Below are 17276 nucleotides of genomic sequence, written 5' to 3'. Positions count from 1 at the left end.
ATGTATACACACACAGACACACACACGCATGCGCACGTCCCAGGGGGTGATGTAGAGTGGAATTCTCATGCAAGTCAATGGTCCAAGAGATCTGGCCGATCCAACAAAGCGTGGTACGGAAGAATGGGACAGTGTGCTTCTGCGTGTAAGGAGGGAGCACATGCACATGCAGGCTGTCACGTCTGGCTGGCTCCGAGCTCAGACAAGGGAGGTCTGTCATGTGCACAGAATGGCGGTGCCCCACCCAGGTGACTCCGTCTCTCAGGCGACACCTGGCAATCTCCAGCGATCGCCATGGCTGTCCCACCTGCAGCAGGGTCGCTGCCGGCAACAAACGGTTGGAGGCTTAGGGGTGCTACCGTGCTCAGGACAGCCCCCTGACAACACAGAACGACCCGGCCCCAAGTGTCCCTAGTGCCTGTGTGATAAGGACACGGTGGGGCTCCACAGGGAAATCCATGGGGGTGGGGGGCCAACGGGGTGGGGAGGGGGGCAGGGCCAGAAATTCCACGGACAGAAAGACTCACTTTCCCCGTGTGCCCTTTGTTTTTAAACCCAATTTTTAAAACCACGTCTCTTTGAATCACAACAACAAAGCACGTGTGTGTGTTTTAAGCCTACTGTAAGCCACACACAGCAGGCCTTAAGCCTCCTGAGTAGGATGGTCAGTGTTCCCTCCCTGAAAAGACAGTCGGGGGCCCCATCGAGGGCCAATTTCAAGAGCTGGGATATTGATGATAAAACCCATCCCTGGAGCGTAAGCCCGGAGAGGGCAGGGCTGCCTCCCTCTTACCTCCCTGCAAAAGGCTGGGTACGAAGCACGCGCCGGGGGAACGGGGGCTGCACGAAGGACCCAGCTCTAGTCTAGGAGCGGCTCTTATGCACACGCGCGCATGCACGCACGCACACGCACACAAGTTCGTACCTCGCTGGTATTTAGGTGCATCTGTATTCTTTGGTCAATCCACTCACCCACCTGTCCACCTGTCCGTCCGTCCATCCATCCATCCATCATCCAATCCACCCCCCCCACCCCCACCCCTCCATCCACCTGCTTCCCCAACAAACACTCATCAAGAGCTCCCGTCATGCCGTGCAGGGTTGCAGGCGCGAAAGGGGCAGCAGGGTGACCATGTGTCCAGCCCGGCGCCGGCCTGCAAGGGGGTGACCAGGATCAGCTCATGGGCACAGCTGACCTTTCCTCTAAAGACCATCTGCAGCTTCGTTACTACTCTTACTGCAAATGCCAGGTATCTCTGCTCATCGAAATGCTGCCGACTCTGTGCAGAGCTGCCGTGAGGTCGGTGGCTCTACTCCTACTTGGCAGACAGGTAGACCGTGTCCTGGGAGCGTCTGATGCTGAGCTGGGATTCGTGCTCAGGTCTGGCGTTCTCCAGACCTCAGCTGTTCCGGCCACTAACCATTCAGGTTCAAATCCAGGCCCTACCAGCTAGGTAACCTTGGGTAACCTACTTAATCTCTGTGCCTCAGTTTCCTCATCTGTAAAATAAGGAGAATATCTTCCACCTGCCTGATGGGAGCTTTCAAAGAGACAATGCTTGGAAAGGGTTCTGAATAGCACTTAAAACAGAAATGTTATGATGCACTTTAGTTTTTACCATGATGCACTTAGTTTTCACCGTGATGCCCTCCTCTTCATGCCTCCAATCCCTAAAGCAAGCTCCAGATTATGGCCCGAATCCTCCAGCGTCCCTCTGTCATTGCCGTGACCACCCTGGTCTTTGAAGCCCTGTCATCTTGACCCACGAGGGTCTCTGGACTTCATTCTTTTTGCCCACCAAACCATTTTCCGATGAAAGCCAGAGGGATTGCTGAAAATCATTACCACCAGCCCGTGCCACAGTCCAGCTGAAAGCCCTCCACTGGTTTGGCCAAGAGGCACTGCCAACTTCTCTGACCCAACCTCCCTCCACTCCCCTCCAACCTACTTTCCATTCCTTGACATCCCAAGCTTGTCCTTGCCTCAGGGCCTTTGCACATGCTATTGCCCATCCCCACAATTTCTCTTTCTTGGGGCCTGGGCTTAAATACACCCCCCCCCATCCCTGAGGCAGTTCCTCCCCACTTTCCCTAGAGTGGATTCCTCTCCTGTCCCCTCATGGGGACCCTGCTCCCTTCAATGCTTTCATCTCCTGGGCTCTTTCCCTGCAGCTGACCCACATCTCCGAGAACATTCTCTCCCTTTGATTGCACTGCGGCATACTCAGCAGGGAGCGTCATGTGTTGGGCAGACTCCTGGGAGTGTGCTTGATTTCATCAATAAGTGATTTCCACACTGATTTACCCAGTTCTACAACCCCCTGGTACAGATGACTGTGGGAGGCTCAGGGAGGGGAAGCTGTTTGCCGGAGGGACCTAGGCCGGCACTGGACCCACTCTAGAGATGCTGCTTCCAACTTGAGTCACTCAAAGGCCAGGCAACTCCTGACCTCTTGTCCCTCCACTTCTGCTTCTTTCTCCTCCTGGGGGAGAGATGGCCTGAGGCCACCTTGGCCCCATGTCCCTCTAGACTGTGTGAATCTGGACCAGATCCTGTTCTATCCCACAACAATAATAACGCTAATAGCAAGTATTTCTTGAGGCCTTCCTCCGTGCTAGCATATGTTAACTCACTTACTCCTAATAAGCCTCTAAGAAAGTATTATTCCCATTTTCCAGATGAGGAAATCAAGGTCCAGTAGTTACGGGGAATTGCTCTGAGTCAGCACAAGGCCAGGCACATACTAAGTGCCCTCCTTCCCCAAAGAATCTGTTTAAGGAAACAGGAAACTGGTTGCTTGAGGTCACATGGCAAGTAGCAGAACTGGAGAGTGAAATCATGCTGTTTAAGGCCAAAGCCCATGCTGCTTTCTGCTGCTCTGACCTTGCTGACGTCATTCCCTCTTCTTCCTTTTACCTACCTCCTCTACCTATCCACCAGTCCTTTCTAAAAGAGTATATAAAATCCACCCCTCCAGAATAAAAGGGGCTCTCCCTGAACTCTCATGTGCTTATGGCTCATATGAGACAAAGGCGAATTTTCCTAATATGTAAAGAGTTTCTATAAATCAACAAGAATAGGACCACTCACCCCAAGTTTAAAGTTGGCAAGGGGTATGGCTGATGATTCCAGAGAAAACAGAAACAGCTCCACATCTAAGAAAACCTGCCCCACCTCATTCACAGTAAAAGAAACGCAAATTAAAACAGAACAAGGAGCCGCTTTTCACCTTACAAGATCGGCTAAGTTCAATACACTGCGGAGGTTAAGGAAGAACAAGCACAGGCAACAGACTACTGATCAAGGACAAACCCAGCAATCTGGCAGCATCCATCAACACTGCACGTGCAAATGGCCTCCGACGGACCCAGCACTTTCCTCTTCAAAAACAGTGACATATGTACAGTCATCCTCCGTGGCTTCGCTCATCACAGCTAAAGACTGGACGTGACCCAACCATCTGACAGCGGGAGTACCGTGCGGTCATACGGAAGAAGGAAGAAGGAAGTACCGTCTCCAAGATGAATCTTTCAATGATCAAAGGCACAGAGCTGCCTAGTATGCCAACGCGTTTGTAACAACGGGAGGGCAAAAATCGGTGCCATTCGCCTTATCCGTGTGTGTGTGTGTGTGTGTGTGTGTGCACGTGCGTGCACGCAAAGGGCTGCAAGAAACCGCCCTCGGGGAAAGCAGGGGGCTGTGGTTCAGGGGACTGGGCTTTTCAGCGAGACCTCTGGTAGCTTTGGAGATAGGAGCCCTCTGAATGTCCTGCTTACCTGGATATGAAAATGAGAATTCTAGCAAACACCTGCCTGCCGTGTGTCCCTCTGCCTAGACTGTGGGCTCCCCCCATTGTGGCCTGGGTCCTAGGAGTCCATGACTGCAGAAGACCCTCGGGAACTATCTGGGGAGCGAAGGAGCACCCTTCCCAAGCCAGCAAGACAGAGAGGCAAGGCAGGGCAGCCAGAGCGGGGAGGAGTGAGCGGGAGGAGGGGTCGCAGGGGCAAGGCTCCGTCTGAGCTGGGACAGAGGCTGCTGGGATTTGTCTACCTGGGGGGCCGGCGCTGGGGAAGCCTGGCTGTCGGGGGCCTGAGGGCCGAGGCCAGCTCCTTTGGCGATGGGGGTGCTCGGGGCTGGGTCTTGGGCGGGAGGCGGGGCGCTGACTATGACCGAGGCGGGCACGGAGAGGTGGGGGCCGTCTGCGGAGAGGGGCTGCTGGCTCCTCTCCTGAAACGGGGAGCCCGCACCGGGTCAGAAGGCCACCCTGTGGACCCGCGGCCTCCCTGAGACCCCAGCCTCCCCAAGGCTCCAGAGAGCAGGGTGGTGGGAACTGGGCCGAGGGGCACCGAGAGGCTGGGCACAGAGGGCAGGGCGGCCGGGAGCCCCGGGATCCAGGCACCAGGGAGGCCGCAACCCCAGTTCCTTCGGCCCGGGGCCCCGACCATCTTCCAGCCCGCAGCCACCCGCCCCATCTGTCTGTCCGTCTGTCCTTGTCTTTCCCGTTCTCTCTGTGATTCTTGTGCCCTCCAGCAGGAGGACAGATGGTCAGTCTGTGAGCCAGTCGGGCCCCCTCCTTGCCTGTGTCAGTCCCTGTCACCCTGTGGCTTCCCCCAAGGGGACGCACGCACTGGGCATAGGGGTGCCACCTCGGAGATGCTCTCCCGACCCCACCAGACCCTCCCCAGTCGCTGCCTCCACCGCACATGGTTTCAGCTCCAGCTCTGGCCCCTCTCTGCAGCACACCCCCGTCCCCTGCCCGCCCCCCTCCCCACATCCCTGCCAGCCCATCCCCAGTTACCTGGGGCAGGAACATCTGCAGGGAGTCCTGAGTGAGGATGGCCGTGGTGGCGGCAGAGGGCGGCTGTCCCAGGACGATCTTCTCTGGGCTGGACGCCAGGCCTGGGCTGGGCTGGGGGGTGGTGGCCTGAGGCGGGGCGGCGGCCTGAGGGGTAGGGGCCTGCGGGGGCGGCGGCGGCGGCGGCTGCTGCTGCTGCTGCTGCTGCTGTGCCGGTGGCTGCTGGAGGCCCAAAGGCAGCGGGGTGCTGACCGCCGGGGGCGCCTGGGGGGCTGTCTGCACCGCGAGAACAGGCGTGGCCTCCCCCGTGGCGGCAGGGGTGGCCGGCTGTACCAGCCCATCGGGGGTATTGAGCATGGCCACGGCGCTGGGGGGCAGAGTGACCCCCTGGAGGACAGTCGTGGCGGCGGGGCCGGTGGGGGCCGGCTGGCTCTGCGTGGGCAGACTGCCCGCGGCCAGCGACACAGGCATCTGGAAGAGCGCTGGCTGGCCCACCTGGATGGGGGCGGCCGAGAGGATGTGGGCGGCACTGTGGGCCCCGGAGTGGGGGGCCAGCACGGGGCCCAGGCTCAGCGGCCCCGCCAGGTTCTGGTTGGTGAGAATGGGGTTTGCGATGAGCTGTCCGCCCGCATGGGGGGCCGCGGCTGCCAGGATCTGCCCGCCAACATTGGTGGGCAGGGCCGAGAGCGTCTGGGGGAGCTGGACGGCAGGCGCGCCCGGCAGCAGGAACTGGTTCTGGCCCGGCAGCATGTGCTGCGCGGGGATGACGATGCTGCTGCCTTGATTCAAGAGGTGGACGCTCATGGGCTTGCTCAGGGCCCCGGGGGGCTGGGGCGGGGCAGCCCCGGTCGTGGTGGCAGGCGGCTGCTTGAAGACGTTTGCCTGCAGCGCGGGTGCGGGGAAGCCTGACAGCACCACATTCTGGCCGGCCTTGCCTGCCGCCATGAAAGTCAGGTTCTGGGGGGCCTTGGGCTGCTGCGGGAGGCCCCCCGCCTCGCCCTGGATGGTGAGCGTGGTACCCGCCGGGGCGAAGGGCTTGGGCGTCAGCTGGTAGAGCTTGGGGGGCAGCACGCCGGCGGGCTTGGGCTGGATGGGCGTGGGCGTGCGATGCAGGATCACGTTGGGCGCTGGGACCAGCGGTGATGTGCCAAGGCCAGGGGCCACCGCCAGCGGTTGCCCCGAGGGCGCACCGCCGGCTGCTGCCGTGGCCGCCCCTGCCCCTCCAAACACCGAGTTCCCGTTGAGCGTGGTGGCCACGGCCGTGGGGAGGTTCTTCTGGATGACCAGGCCAGCCCCCTGGGGCGAGACGCCAGCAGACGCCAAGGTCACGGGCTCTGAGGGGCCGGCTGCCGAGGCCAGATAGCCGCTGACAGGCACCTGCTTGGCGAGGAGCTGGGAGGTGGGCGGGTTGAGTGCCATGACAGGCTGGCCCACCACTTGGATGGGGGCCAGGCCAAGCGTGGCCGCCGTGGCGCCCCCGGGGCTGCCGTTGGGCAGGCCCTGGAGGCCTGGGATGGGCTGCAAGGTCACGTTGCCCAGGCCCACGGGCTGCAGGAAGGGCTGGACGCTCAAGGCCTTGTTGACCACGTCTTGGGGCGGCACCAGGGCCTGATGGGTCAGCACGGTGGGCGGGGCCTGCAGCCCCAGCAGGTCAGGGCCGCCCGGGAACAGGGCCTGGGGCCCAGCGGCCACGGCAGCAGCCCCTCCGGCACCGGCCGGGCCGGCTCCACCATCCGCAGGCTGGAGGGTGGGCAGCTGGAAGGGACCCAGGTCCAGCTCGGCCTCAGCCTCAAGTGTCTGCTCAGTGATGTTGGCCTCTTGGAGGCTCTGCTGGAGGATGTCACAGGGCTGGTCGGCGCCGCCACCGCCCCCGCCGCCGCCCCCCGCGGCCGGCGACCCCAGGATCGCATCCTCCAGGAAATCTAGGTCCACGCTGGGGGCCGGCTGTGTGGGCTCTGGGCTCAAGTGGTTGCCAGAAGCTTCTTGCACGTGGAGCTGGAGGCCGGGTAAGATGGAAGGGAAGAGCGGAGGTTAGCGAGGGGCTGGCTCCCGGCACGGCTGAACCAACAGGACCCGCGCTGCCCGAGCAGTACGAGCAGAGAGAATATTCCATCTGGAAGGGGCTGGACCTAGGTTCAAATCCCAGCTCCACTGAGCGGTACAACCTGGCCTCAGTCTGGCCTGTCGCCCCGTATGTACACATCCATAGGACGAAATAAAGCCCATCCTTTAAAAAGCTAGAAGGGCCCATAATACTTAATCTACAATTCCAAAGCAATTTGAGACTGGCAAATGTCACATTTCAAAGCAATCTGAAAACTACAAATGTCTTCCTAACTCTTCCAGAGTAAAACCTGACCAAAAGTGACGTAGCGCTCTTGGGGAAGGCCATGATTTGTCCACGTGACGGGACTCTTTTCGGCCACGGGAAGGTGAGCAAGCGTGCTACGTGACATTCTGTATCACCGTCCTGGCATCTGGAAAATACCAAATTCTGAAATGCACCTGGCCCCAAGGGTTTCGGATAAGAGACCACGGCTGTGTTAACGGCAGCTGCAGCTACCGCCGTGAACTTGGTTTTGTGCGGGCGGCGCTAAGTTGGACCCGTCTCAGGACCCCCACGCTGTCCCAGATCGCGATCCAGGAGGAGCACAATTGATACGCGTGTGACTATTTGAACAAATACCGCATGAGCGATAATTATGCTTTGAGCACGGAACCCCCGCTGCTATTTGACCAGAGAATAGATCAAAACTTGGGAGTTTAAAAGGACGGGAGGTCAATCTCAGGGAGGGCTGACCGTGGTACCTGACACTCGCAGGTGTGCGAGAACCCTCACCTAACATGCCTTCCGTGTTGTCGTTGTCGGTAACAAGCTCAGTGAGACGGGCACTACCCCATCCTCCTTTCCCAGATGGAAGGAGGGGAGTGCTTGGGAGGAGGGGGTCCCTACTCGGTCCCCAACCCAGAACCAGGCGGTTCTGAGTTCTTCACCGCTAAATGGCCACAACCAAACCCGCCTCCCAGGACGGGTGTGACATTTGCTGACCTCACATCCGGGAGAACCTGACCAAGGACTTTACAGGTGTTTATACAACGAAAAACGAACTGTTCCGCATATATTATTAGAGTTGTGGGCACTAAATAAAAAACACTGAAAGGGACTTGGCGGCACATAGTAAGTGTTCAGTGAATCCTAGTTATGGTGACCATGAGGGAGGGGGGAGAAGAGCTGAGTGGGGGGGGCGGGGAGGCAGGAGAAAGGAGGTGGGGGGAGACAAGGGAGAAGCAGCAGAAGGGGAGGAAGGGGGGAAGGACAGGAGGCACAGGCAGGCATACAGTAGGTGCTCAGTTAATGTCCACTGCTGTCCCCACTCTGGGCTCGGCTCATCACCACCCCCATCCACCGCCCCGCCTTGGTTTTCCAGATGGAGACGGAGGTCTGCGTTACTTGATCCCCTTCCCCTAGGTCACACCCCACTGTGGCTAAGCAGGGACAGGCCCCCAGGCCCCCACACTCTCTGCTCCCGAGAACAGTGGCCCCCAGTGAACCCCAGAGCTGGCACCTCCCAGGACCCTCACCTCTTCCTGAGGAGCCCGTGGGCAGAGCCAGACCATCCCACTGTGGCTCCCCTCTTGCCCCACACTGCTGTCAGTGACTGACCCCCTCCCTTACCCCAACCCTCCACCTGGCAACATGCCCCAGGGGGACAATCATGAGCCCTACCCTCTCCCCATTAGGACCTCCCTCCCTCCCGCCCGCCACCTCCAGGGGCAACATGAGCCATGACCAAGAGCCTGGGGCCCTCCCAGAACCCCTGGGCCACTTACCCCAGGACCTTCATAGAAGGCACTTTGGGCTTCCCCGGGGTTATCCAGGAGGTCATCACCATCGAGCTGCAACAAGACCCGCCCCCACCCAAGGTCAAAGGTCAGCCAGGCAGCCCACAAGCCCTGCTCTAGAACAAAAACCAATTTAAAGTTACACTGGACCAAAGGACAAAGACGGGGTCGGGGTGGGGGACGCAGAGTACAGGACACTGCCCCTCTAGAACAGAGGCCCCAAAGAACGGGGCTTGGCAGCGTGTTCGAAACCCAAGAATCTTGCCTTCACGCCTTTGCCCAAGCCATGCCCCGTCTTCCCCCTTCACCTCTCTGGCAGCAGGTCTATCAGGATCTGTCACTGTCACGGCCTCCTCCCAATAGCTGCCTGTCCCCCCTAAGTCACTCCTTCCTCCGGTCGGCCCAAGTCGCCGGCCTGCCCCACCGTCCGGGCACCCAGCGTGCCATGCCACACCCGTTTCCGGGAGGGCGAGACCTGGCCAATTCCCGGGGACGTCTCTCGTGCCAGAACAGGGCCTGGCGTCCACACGGGCGCCCGCTGAACGTCTGTCCGTAGCGGAGCCTGCCTGCTTTCTCTCTACATGGACGTCTCCCCAGAACCCGAGCTGGGCACGGCCAACAGCCTTCCTTGGGGAGTCTGCCCCAAACTCCCCACCTCTGGGGACCCAACCCACTCTGCAGCTCAGGCCCAAATCCAGGGGCCAACCTGACACCCTCTCCTCCTTGACATCTCCACCACCCGCACGTCTATCTGACTCTGCCCCCGGACAGACCCCAGAGCCAGTGCCCGCCACCCCCTCCATGGCCCGCCCTGACCACCCTCAGCCCACTGCACTCGCCCCCACTCCACAAATCATCGACCGCTTCTCCTTCTAAGACTCCGTTCCCCTCCCGGGGAGTGTGGGCTGACTTGGTGACCCACTTCTAGTGAGTACAAGGTACAAAAGCGATGGTGTGTGACTTCAGAAATGAGATCATAAGAGGCACTGAGCTTCCTCCTGGCTCTCTCCTTTGGGTCCCTCACTCTGGGGCAAGCTGCCTGCCCTGTCGTGAGGACGTTTGAGGATCCTGTGGAGAGGCCGCTGTGGTGAGGCCCCGAGGCCTTCAGCCCGCAGCCGAGGGAAAGGACCATCGGAGAAGCATGGCCTCCGGCCCCATCCGAGCCTTCAGATGACGGTGGCTCCAGCCAACATCCTGACTGCAACCTCAGGACAGACCCTGAGCCAGAGGCACCCAGCTGAACCGCTCCCTGAGTCCCGACCCTCAAAACTGGGAGAGTGCCACCAAGTTGTTATAAGTCACTAAGTGCTGGGATCATTTGTTACACGGCCCTAGAGAACCGATACACTTCCTCGTGGCTCAGCACGTCCACTCTCCCCCGCTTTGTTCCAGGCCCTCCATGTCCTGTGACTTCTGTTCATGACACTCTCACCACTACTAGTTTCCCTTCTGTCCGGCCACACCTGCCTTCTTTCCGCTCCGCGAATATGGCAAATTTTCCTGCATTTCTACCTGTTCCTCCCCTGCCCAGAGCACCATGCGGGCCTCCATCAGATCCTTCAAGGTCGCCTTCAAGGTCACCTCCCTGCCCACGCTAGCTAAAGAAGCCACCACCCCAGTCCCCCATTCGTTTGGTTTTAAACCATTTCCATGGTGTGGGTGACATTCTTATCTCTTATCCTGCGCCGCAGGGTTCTGTCTGAGATCCCCTTGAGCAGTTACTGCTCTGTTTACTAAGGACACGTATAGGGCGTGAGGGCAGGGATTTGTCATCTCTTCTGCTCTTTCCATAACCCAAGGGCCCAGTTCCCAGAAGGCACGAGGCAGATGTGTACTGAACCAGGGCACAGGTCTCTTAGCCCCCCAATTCCACAGCCCCCTAGCCCGGGGAGGCCCCTGCCTACCCCCACACTCACCTTCTCGGATCCATGTAGGAAGTCATTGAGGGCCTGAGGGTCACTGAAAGACAGAAAGGGAGAGACACTGAGGAGGAGAGGGGTGGGGAAGTGGGGAGACAGGGAGGGCAGAGGGAGTCCGTTACTCACCAAATCACGTCTAGTAAGCATCTCCCATCCTCATCATCCATCGCCACTGAACCGGGGGCGGGGAGGGGGGCAGGAAGGGGGCAAGGGAGACAAGGTTAGACGTAGGCAGCGTGCCAGGACCCTCCCTTTCAGGACTGCTCCCTGGGACCAAGGTCTCCGGAAGGTCAGACTTTCCGTTCCCTTGAGCCTATGGCTGTGGCTGGGGCTGGTGACCAGCCAGAGAGCGCTGCCTTTCCCCTCTCCCCCCGCTTCTTCCCCAGCATGTGATGCCCACAGTGAGGACATCCACCAAGACAGAGTGAGCCCTGATCACAAGCAGGCCCGTGCTCAGTGCTTCACACACCCATAAATGGGGGCCCAGAGCCTGTCATTCAGATCCCAGCCAGCAGGGGGCAGAGCCAGGCCTTAAATCCAGAGTCCCGGCTGCCCGGCCTCCCTGGGACTGGGTCTGGCTCAGAGCGAGAGTGTGACAGGGGTCTGCCCTGCATACCAAGGGTCCTAAATGGTTCAGGTCATCTCTGAACAGTACCTTGGAGAATCTGACGAAGGCAAAAGACTCTTCTGCCAAAAATGTGCAGGTGGGCCAAAACTGTGACACACTTTCCCAAGGGCCGTGGGACACACACGCACACCCTGGGGGCCTTGGGTCAACAAGCCCAGTCTAGAACATGCCATGCAAAGCTGGCGGGAACACCCCCCGAACACACACACCAGTGACTCTCCCTTCGAGAGTTGGCCATGGGGACCGTCCTTAGAGGTCCTTCCCAGGCTCTGGCTGCACTTGGCAGGGGTGACAATAGGCTCTCTCTGGCTCCAGATCCCAGCCCCACCTATGCTTCCTTCTTCCCGAGTCACCACCAGGTCTGTGACCTACAAGCCCTTCCCTTCCCGAAAACAGCCCAGGGCAGGGGTGGGGTGGGAGGGGCAGGCCCAGCCCGGGGACAGAGAGGCTAGACCTGCAAAGAATCTGGAAAAAATGGAAAAATGGGGAGAAGATCCCACCTGCAGTGGGCAGGGAAGCAGGGGAATGGTCCAGATGACCCCGGGGGTCCGAGACCGGAGGGGGAGGGACAGAAGAGCGTTTCTAAGCCAGGCTCTGCCAAGAAGGAGTGTTCCTCCCTCCCCCGGGGGTCACGGGGGGCCCAGGGAGGAGCAAGGAGGGGCAAGTGCCCCTCCGGGCACCAACTGGGACCCTTGGCCGGTTACCTGCGCTACAAACGAATCATGAAGGGAAGGAGGGGGTGTCCACTCCAGGTCTACGCGGGGCCCCCAGCTGGGGACTTGGGGAGTGTCCTTTTGGGGGCCAGCTGTGGAGAGAATAAGAGGCTGTAAGAAAGTCCGTGACAAGAAGGATGGGGGGAGGGAGGGAGTGGGGAGCCCAGGACAGGGGCTGACCAGACCACGTGTGAGGAGGTAAGAAAAGAAGGAGTCAAACTCAAGGTTAAGAGGAGGTGAGACGACACTACATGGGACCCCATGTGTGACACGCACACACAGAGCGCGGGGTAGAGTGCTACACAGTCCTGTGCTACGGCAATGTGGGACGTCCCATGACGTAATTTACTGACACCTGGACCTCATAAAACACAGTCAATTCTCGTTACCTGAGGCACTTGCATTCCGCACAGTTGCCGTGAGCGTGTGGCCGTGGATTCCGGGCCACTGATCCCGGGAGGGGAACACAGGTGGCCTCCTGCGAGCCTTTGCTCACATTGTCATCAATGCAGCGATACACAGCCTTAGTCTACTGTGTCTCCGTTTATGGACACCTCGTGTAATATAAACTGTTGGTTCCTTAACACCGAACCCACCGCCAACAGCTCTGTGACTCAGGCCTGAAGGATGTTCCTCGAACACACGCGCTCTCTCCAGAGGGCGCATCCCGGCCTTCCCGCACTTGGGGACACCAGGGAGCACTTCAGTCCTATGCCAGGAGCTGTTTTCCGCAGCAAACCCGCACCAAGAGCACAGACGTGGAAAAACCACGGCACTCGACAATACGGGAGCTGAACCAAGACGGCAAGGCATGGCCGTGTTCCACCCCGGCAGGTGCATGCACTCAGGGCCACTCATATTTCTCACAAGTCCCCCAGGGACCATGGAAGTGCATCCGTATTGATCTGCAAGTTACATGTGTTCTCGAGCAGGCGACTTCGCAAATACAGAATCGCTGGTAACCACCACGATGATGGTGCCCGCCCGCCACTGTTTTTTTGTTTTTTGTTTTTTTTTAAAGATTTTATTTATTTGAGAGAGAGAGCACAGAGTGAGAGAGAGAGAGAACAGGGAGAAGCAGATTCCCCACTGATCAGGGAGCCTGGTGTGGAGCTCGATCCCAGGGTTCTGGGATCATGACCTGGGCTGAAGGCAGATGCCCAGCCACTGAGCCACCCAGGCGCCCCTCCAGCACTGGCTTTAGGTGCTCTACCTGTAGGAACCCGTTTCACCTTCTCTAGACCCCTGCAAGGCAGGCACTTTGATGAGCCCTGTTCTGCAGATGGGGAAACGGAGGCTCAGAACAACGCCCAACACACCCAAGAGCCCTCAACTGGCAAAGGGGCCAGGCTGGGGTTTGAGCCAAGGCAGGCTTGCTCAGAGTCCCTGCCCTTAACCACTATGCCGGGCACAATCCTCTCATCATGCTGCTTCTCTCTAAAATCTAAAGCAAATACAGCAAAAATGTCAAGATTAGATGAAGCCGGGTGGCAGCCTTTGTTATCATTGCAGGAATGCTTGGAATAGTTCAGATTCGAAAAAGAAAAAGCGAGAGGAATGGGAGCACCCAGGGCTTCCCCTCTTACTTGGCAGGCCCAGGCCCTGGAAAGATCTAGAAACGATCCGCCACAGGACCCAGGAACACGGGATCCTGTCCCAGCTAGATGCCGGGTGCACTGCCATGGCCTGGGGGTGTCCACGAGCTCGTGAGGTGGCTTTGCCTGAGCAGCCGGCTTTGTGTGGGGTCTTCCCACCCCTGCACTGAGTTTCAGGTGCGGCCAGGCTCTGCAAACCTCAGGCCAGCAGAATTAGAGCCGGGAGTGGGTGCTTCCTGACCAGGACACTCCACATGAAGCCTGTGGGTGAATGTCCACTGGGAAATTCCTGACGTCTCTGTGAGAATTTTTTTATTCGTGTGCGTATATGTGTGCGTGCGCGTATTTCTAAAATTTCTTTATTTATTTGAGGGAGAGGGGCACCGAGAGGGCAAGTCCTCAAGCAAACTCCCGGCTGAGCGCAGAGCCCGACGTGGGGCCCGATCTCACGGAGATCACAACCTGAGCCGAAAGCAGGAGTCGGCGCTCAGCTGCGCCACCTGGATGACCCCATTCGTGCATTTTCATTCCACCGGGAACAGCAGAGAAATGAAGGGGGGGGCTTTTAGGCGAGAGGAAAACGCTCTGCCTCACGATGGGGTGCCCGTTCCCTGAGGGTTTAAAATGTCACAGCTCAGATCTGCACATTTAAGTTCAAAACATTTAAATCTGATCTTAAAAAGCTCTAAAAAAAAAACAAAAAAAACAAATTGTCACCATCAGGTGGTAGTGGGCAGGGGAGCGGGGAGGGCCGGGTGTGGCACGAAGTTGATCATGGTTAAGACTGGGTGAGGGGCACCTGGGGGCTTCATGGTACCGTTCTTGTCGGTCTGTACATTCTGGAGAGCTTCCACAATAAAAAGAAAACAGTATGTCAATGATTAGCAGGTCTGGTACCTCGGCCTCCTGTGTCTCCCATCGGGTTGATGCCAAGAGGTTCAGCGTGACACAACAGGGGCTGGAGACCAGGGTTCAGGTCCCCACCCCACCAGGCATGGGCTGTGGGACCTTGGGCAAGTGACTTCACCTCTCTGGGCCTCCCTGTGTCCACTGGTCAAATGAGTGGAAGTGTAGTCTACATGGCAGCTACTGGCATCGATACCAGCCTTGACCTTGGTGTTTTGGGAGTGGCTAGCGAGAAAAGGTCAGGGGCGCAGTGGCCCCCAGCTTCTACCCTCTGCCTCCCTGACCCTTGTCTGATCTCCCCTGCCATGGCCTTCACACTGATTCCCAGGACCTACCCTGGATCTCAGAGGTTGGAAATTGGGAGAGGGGCCAGAGTTGCTACGTTTGGAATAAATGCCCCAAATTCCAGTGCAGCCGGACACCAGCGGCCCACCAAGGGCTCACGGCGGGTATCGGGTGCCCCCGGACTGATGAAGGTCCCTTGTGGGATGGCGGGGTGGTATCCCAGCCACCCCAGTGCCCAACCCTGCACTGCCACCCGCTAGCTGTGTGCCCTATGACCAGTCACTCAAACCTCCCCCTGCCTGCCTCAGTTTCCCCATCTGGAAAATGCAGATAAAGGTACATACATCCCCCCACCCCCCACCGTGGGACTGTTCCATAGGAACGCCATTAATCCTCACACATGGTAAGTATTTTGTGCAGCAAATATCCCACTGTAACAATTTCAACTGCCATTGTGAACATGATCTCATGGGGCGACCCTTAAAGCTTTCCGGCCAGAGCCCAGAAAAAAGCTGGGGAAACTTGGGGAAAAAAGTCCCCAAGCTTCGGCTTTGCTACCTGCTGCCAGGTGCCCCGTTGTCACCCCGAGCACCTCTGGAAGGCTTTATATACCACCTGCTTTGGCCCTGGGTTGTGCACATGGTCCTACTTAAACCGCCAGAGACCACGTCTCCTCGATCCTTCCAAGCCTGTTCGTACCCCCATTTCTCAGATGAGATAAATGAGGCTAAAGAGAATGGTTACGGAGAAGCCACGGCCAAACACAGCCGAGGAAACACGGCCACGTGGGGTTAAGCAGATACCCTACAGCCCTCAGTCCAGCAGGCAGAGGGAGGTTTGAAGGACACAGATGAAGCTGAAAGAGAGAATCTGAACGCTGCCTGGATATTTGACAATATTAAGAAATTGTGATTAAGGTTCAAAGCGGACAGGGTGCCTGGGTGGCTCAGTTGGTTAGGCGGCTGCCCTTGGCTCAAGTCATGATTCTGGGGTCCTGGGATGGAGCCCCTGTGTTGGGCTCCTTGCTCAGCGGGGAGTCTGCTTCCCCCTCTCCTCCCCGCTCATGCTCTCTGTTGCTATCTCTCTTGCTATCTCTGGCTTTCTCTATCAAATAAGCAAACAAATAAAATCTTTTTAAAAAATGATTCAAAGTGGAGGGGTGCCTGGGTGCTTCAGTCGGTGAAGTGTCTCTCTCTCTTTTTTAAAGATTTTATTTATTTATTTGACAGAGAGACACACAGCAAGAGAGGGAACACAAGCAGGACATGTGGGAGAGGGAGAACCAGGAGTCCCGCTGAGCAGGGAGCCTGATGTGGGGTTCGATCCCAGGACCCTGATATCATGACCTGAGCTGAAGGCAGATGCTTAACCGACTGAGCCACCCAGGTGCCCTGAAGCGTAGGACTCTTGATCTCAGCTCAGTTCTTGATCTCAGGGTCATGAGTTCAAGCCCTGCAATGGGGTCCACAGAGAGTGTGAAGTCTACTTAAAAAAAAAAAAAAGGTTCAAAGCATAATAATGGCATTGTGGTGGTGTTTTTCTTTCCCTTTAGGGCCCTTACCCTGTAAAAACATACCCTGAGGGATGCCTGGGTGGCTCAGTGGGTTAAGCCTCTGCCTTCGGCTCAGGTCATGATCTCAGGGTCCTGGGATCGAGTCCCGCATTGGGCTCTCTGCTCAGCAGGCAGCCTGCTTCCTCCTCTCTCTCTCTACCTGCCTCTCTGCCTACTTGTAATCTCTCTGTGTCAAATAAAAAAAAAATAAAATCTTTAAAAAAATAAAAAACCCTGAAATGTTTAGGGATGAAATGGTAAAATGTCTGGGATTTTGCCTAAAAGAACCCAACTGTGGGTGTTCGGGGCAGGGGTGGGGGCGGGCACACAGACTCACGCGCTGACCAATACAGCTGACCCCAGCCACATGTGGCTACGTAAAAATTCAGGTTAATTCAATGGAACTGGGACAGAGGACTTCAATAAGACATTTCTCCAAAGAAGACAGACAGCCAGCCAGCCACAGGCACGTGAGAAGATGCTCAATATGGTTCATCGTTAGGGCAATGCAGCCGGGACCGCGAACGTCAGCTCACACCCATTCCGATGGCAACTATCAAACACATACAAAGTAAAACCACCCCAGAAAACACGCATTGCTGAGGATGTGTGGACACTGGATCCCTCATGCCCTGTTGGTGGGAATGCAAACTGGCGCAGCCGCTGTGGAAACCAGTCCGGCGGTCCCTCCAAACAGTCACAATACCACTGCCTCATCATCCAGCAAGTCTGTTCCTGGGTATATACCCCTGCTGTCCCCCTCCCCCACAAGAACTGAAAAAGGAGGGTCTCGGGCAGATCTCGGGGCACCCCTTGTCACAGTAGCGTGCCCCACAATCACCAAAAGGTGACAACAGCCCGCGCATCCGCAGACAGATGCACGGAGAAGCGAGACCGTGGTGCCGATTTACAATATTATTCAGGAAGGACACCCGGACACAGGCCCAATATGGATGATCCAGGAGGACATCGCGCTGCCTGCAACGAGCCAGTAGACAAAGAGACCCACGCTACACGATCTGACGTGTACTGTGCACAG

At 57.8% G+C, this 17276-nt stretch overlaps 1 protein-coding gene across 2 annotated transcripts in view; it reads right to left on the bottom strand.

Moving 5' to 3' along the window:
* BICRA (BRD4 interacting chromatin remodeling complex associated protein) overlaps positions 1 to 17276 on the bottom strand; it is a 74919-nt gene that overhangs the window by 12289 nt on the left and 45354 nt on the right. The window contains exons 2-7 of one of the 2 annotated variants that reach the window (XM_080827882.1): positions 11891 to 11991; positions 10685 to 10730; positions 10556 to 10598; positions 8628 to 8693; positions 4800 to 6791; positions 4052 to 4228 (exon numbers count right to left, since the gene is read on the bottom strand). In XM_080827882.1, the coding sequence (XP_080684008.1) occupies positions 4052 to 4228; positions 4800 to 6791; positions 8628 to 8693; positions 10556 to 10598; positions 10685 to 10725 (2319 nt within the window). In that variant the 5' untranslated portion in view covers positions 10726 to 10730; positions 11891 to 11991. The remainder of the gene's footprint in view (positions 1 to 4051; positions 4229 to 4799; positions 6792 to 8627; positions 8694 to 10555; positions 10599 to 10684; positions 10731 to 11890; positions 11992 to 17276) is intronic. The other variant, XM_080827883.1, reaches the window with a different exon arrangement.

This window comes from Martes martes (assembly GCF_963455335.1).
Source record: "Martes martes genome assembly, chromosome: 17".
NCBI classification, from domain to species: domain Eukaryota; kingdom Metazoa; phylum Chordata; class Mammalia; order Carnivora; family Mustelidae; genus Martes; species Martes martes.
This window is presented reverse-complemented; position numbering and strand designations above follow the sequence as displayed.